Source organism: Arachis ipaensis, chromosome B3 (genome assembly GCF_059453495.1).
Source record: "Arachis ipaensis isolate K30076 ecotype BB chromosome B3, ASM5945349v1, whole genome shotgun sequence".
In the NCBI taxonomy this organism is placed as follows: Eukaryota; Viridiplantae; Streptophyta; class Magnoliopsida; order Fabales; family Fabaceae; genus Arachis; species Arachis ipaensis.
Genome location: NC_142438.1, coordinates 140774611 through 140776832, shown reverse-complemented (window position 1 = coordinate 140776832; position 2222 = coordinate 140774611). Strand labels below are relative to the sequence as shown.

At 29.9% G+C, this 2222-nt stretch overlaps 1 protein-coding gene across 1 annotated transcript; it reads left to right on the top strand.

Annotated features, from left to right (window-relative positions):
* Nucleotides 1-205: 205 nt before the first annotated feature.
* Nucleotides 206-1132, top strand: NUDT17 (nudix hydrolase homolog 17). Its single transcript, XM_016335369.3, has 2 exons — nt 206-402; nt 541-1132. Exons 1-2 carry the CDS (start codon nt 320-322, stop codon nt 959-961), a joined length of 504 nt encoding a protein of 167 aa, XP_016190855.1. The 5' UTR covers nt 206-319; the 3' UTR covers nt 962-1132.
* The last annotated feature ends 1090 nt before the right edge of the window (nt 1133-2222 follow it).

The following is a 2222-nucleotide window of genomic DNA, read 5'->3' as shown; positions in this document are numbered from 1 at the left end:
AAGAATAAGAATAACGAGATGGGTATTGGGTAGTAAATATTGACTTTCTTTGAAACTGGAAAAGAATCGTAATGGAACGAAACGACACAGAAGCCTCGATGCGCTGTGTCTTATTAAGATTACGCGTTTCATGTGATGCTAAGCTGCTTACAACATACTAACAACTAACTCATCTTACTTTCTTTCATTTCTATATATAGTTCTATCATTCCCTACTCTTTCTCTCCACCATCACACCCCCGTATATCGCTTTCTTTAATTTTCTTCTAATCTATATACAATTAATAATTAATAATAATAATAATAATAATCAAGAAACATGGCAGCAGTATGCTTATTGGTTTCTCGATCCGGCAGACACTTGCAAAGATACAACAACACCGGCGGCCGCCAAGTAGTCGGGTAAGTAGTCCTCCTTAATTAGTTAGCTCATTGATTCAGTGTGTGTTTGGATTGACGTTTGTTAAACTGGAGTTTGAATGAAAGTGATTTTATAGAATTGAAATATAATCCGACTCTAATATATATATATTGTTGCAGATGCATACCTTATAGATTCAAGGAAGATACGATGAGCAATGAATTGGAATTGGAGGTATTATTGGTGAGTTCACAGAAAGGAGAGGCGCTCATGTTCCCAAAAGGAGGATGGGAAATTGATGAATCTTTAGAAGAAGCAGCTTCTAGAGAGTCCATAGAAGAAGCCGGAGTGGTTGGAACAGTTGGGAATCAATTGGGTCAATGGAATTTCATTAGCAAAAGACATGGCATTTACTATGAAGGCCACATGTTCCCTTTGTTTGTCAATCAACAACTTGATATCTGGCCTGAGAAAAATCTAAGGAAAAGAATTTGGATGACAGTGCCTCAAGCTAGAGAAATTTGTCAGCATTGGTGGATGAAGGAAGCTTTAGATATCTTGGTTAAACGACTGAGCTCACAAGATACCAGGGAACTATAACTCTCTAATTTATTTTATTCATTTATTTAATGTATTTGTATCCATATATATAGAGAGAATAGAGAAATAATTAGGGCGACAAACATACAGTAGAGAAATTAAAACATATAGAGGTGCAATTTTTGTGCATAATGCAATAACAATCATCATGGTTCATCACTTGGCCCCCAGTATGTGTATGTTCGTTGAATTCTTTGATTTTTTGTCCATTTTTGTGGTGTAGTAGTTTATTAATATATTATATATACTTTTGTTCGAATGAACTTACGAAAAGATAACATATATTACATAGACTTTTAATTTGAAAATTCGCAGTAAAGTTTGGTTCCATTATTATTCAACTCATGCAATATAATATGGAACGATGAAGTTGAAGCCGTTAACCTTTATTCCAACAACCTCTAATTTGTTGTCTTGTCCTAGGAGCGAGGAATGTATGCAATCTACCTTATTTTATTTTAGTTTTTTGCTCTTCATTGTGTACTATGCTGAAACCTCCTAACATTTTAGGATAAAATACTTTTAATCTCTAACCGTTTTAGTCAAATTCTAATTTAGTCATAGTATTTTAAACGTTTTCTTTTTATTTCAAATAATTTCAAATAGTTTTAATATTGTCCTATCATTGAATTTGAGACGCATAATTAACAGATTAACTAAAATAGACATTAAAATAATATTGTTAAATTATATTTTTTAGAAAACATAATCAAAATTTTTTTGTAACACTTATTCTTGTGATTCTTCATCTTGTGAAAAAAATCTTAAATCCTTTCTGTAGCTCTTAAATATAATAATTGTTCGTGTCAAATTTAATTGTCGGATAATATTAAACATGTTCAAAACTTTTTTGAGACTGAAAATAAGATATTTAAAACGTTAAATACTAAATTAAAATTTAATTCAAACCTTGAAAATCAAATAATACTTTATCCTAAGGAGTCATATTATTATAAAAACTGTTAAATAGCCATCAAAATTTATTATTTTTTATCGTTACTTTTAATCATTAACTTAATTTTTTTTTAGTCTAATAATCCAACAAATAAAGTATTTTCAGAGTTGTAATTCATTTTATTAATACGCACGTAAAGTCTCGTATAATATATATATACCATACATACAATTGTTTATATATGTATGTGAACTAATAAAAGAAAGTGAGTTATAATAATTAATTAATTTCATGAACTTTCTAGTAGATCAAGGATTCTAGATCTAAATCCTAACATATATGCATAAGGAATCAGCTATCATAATT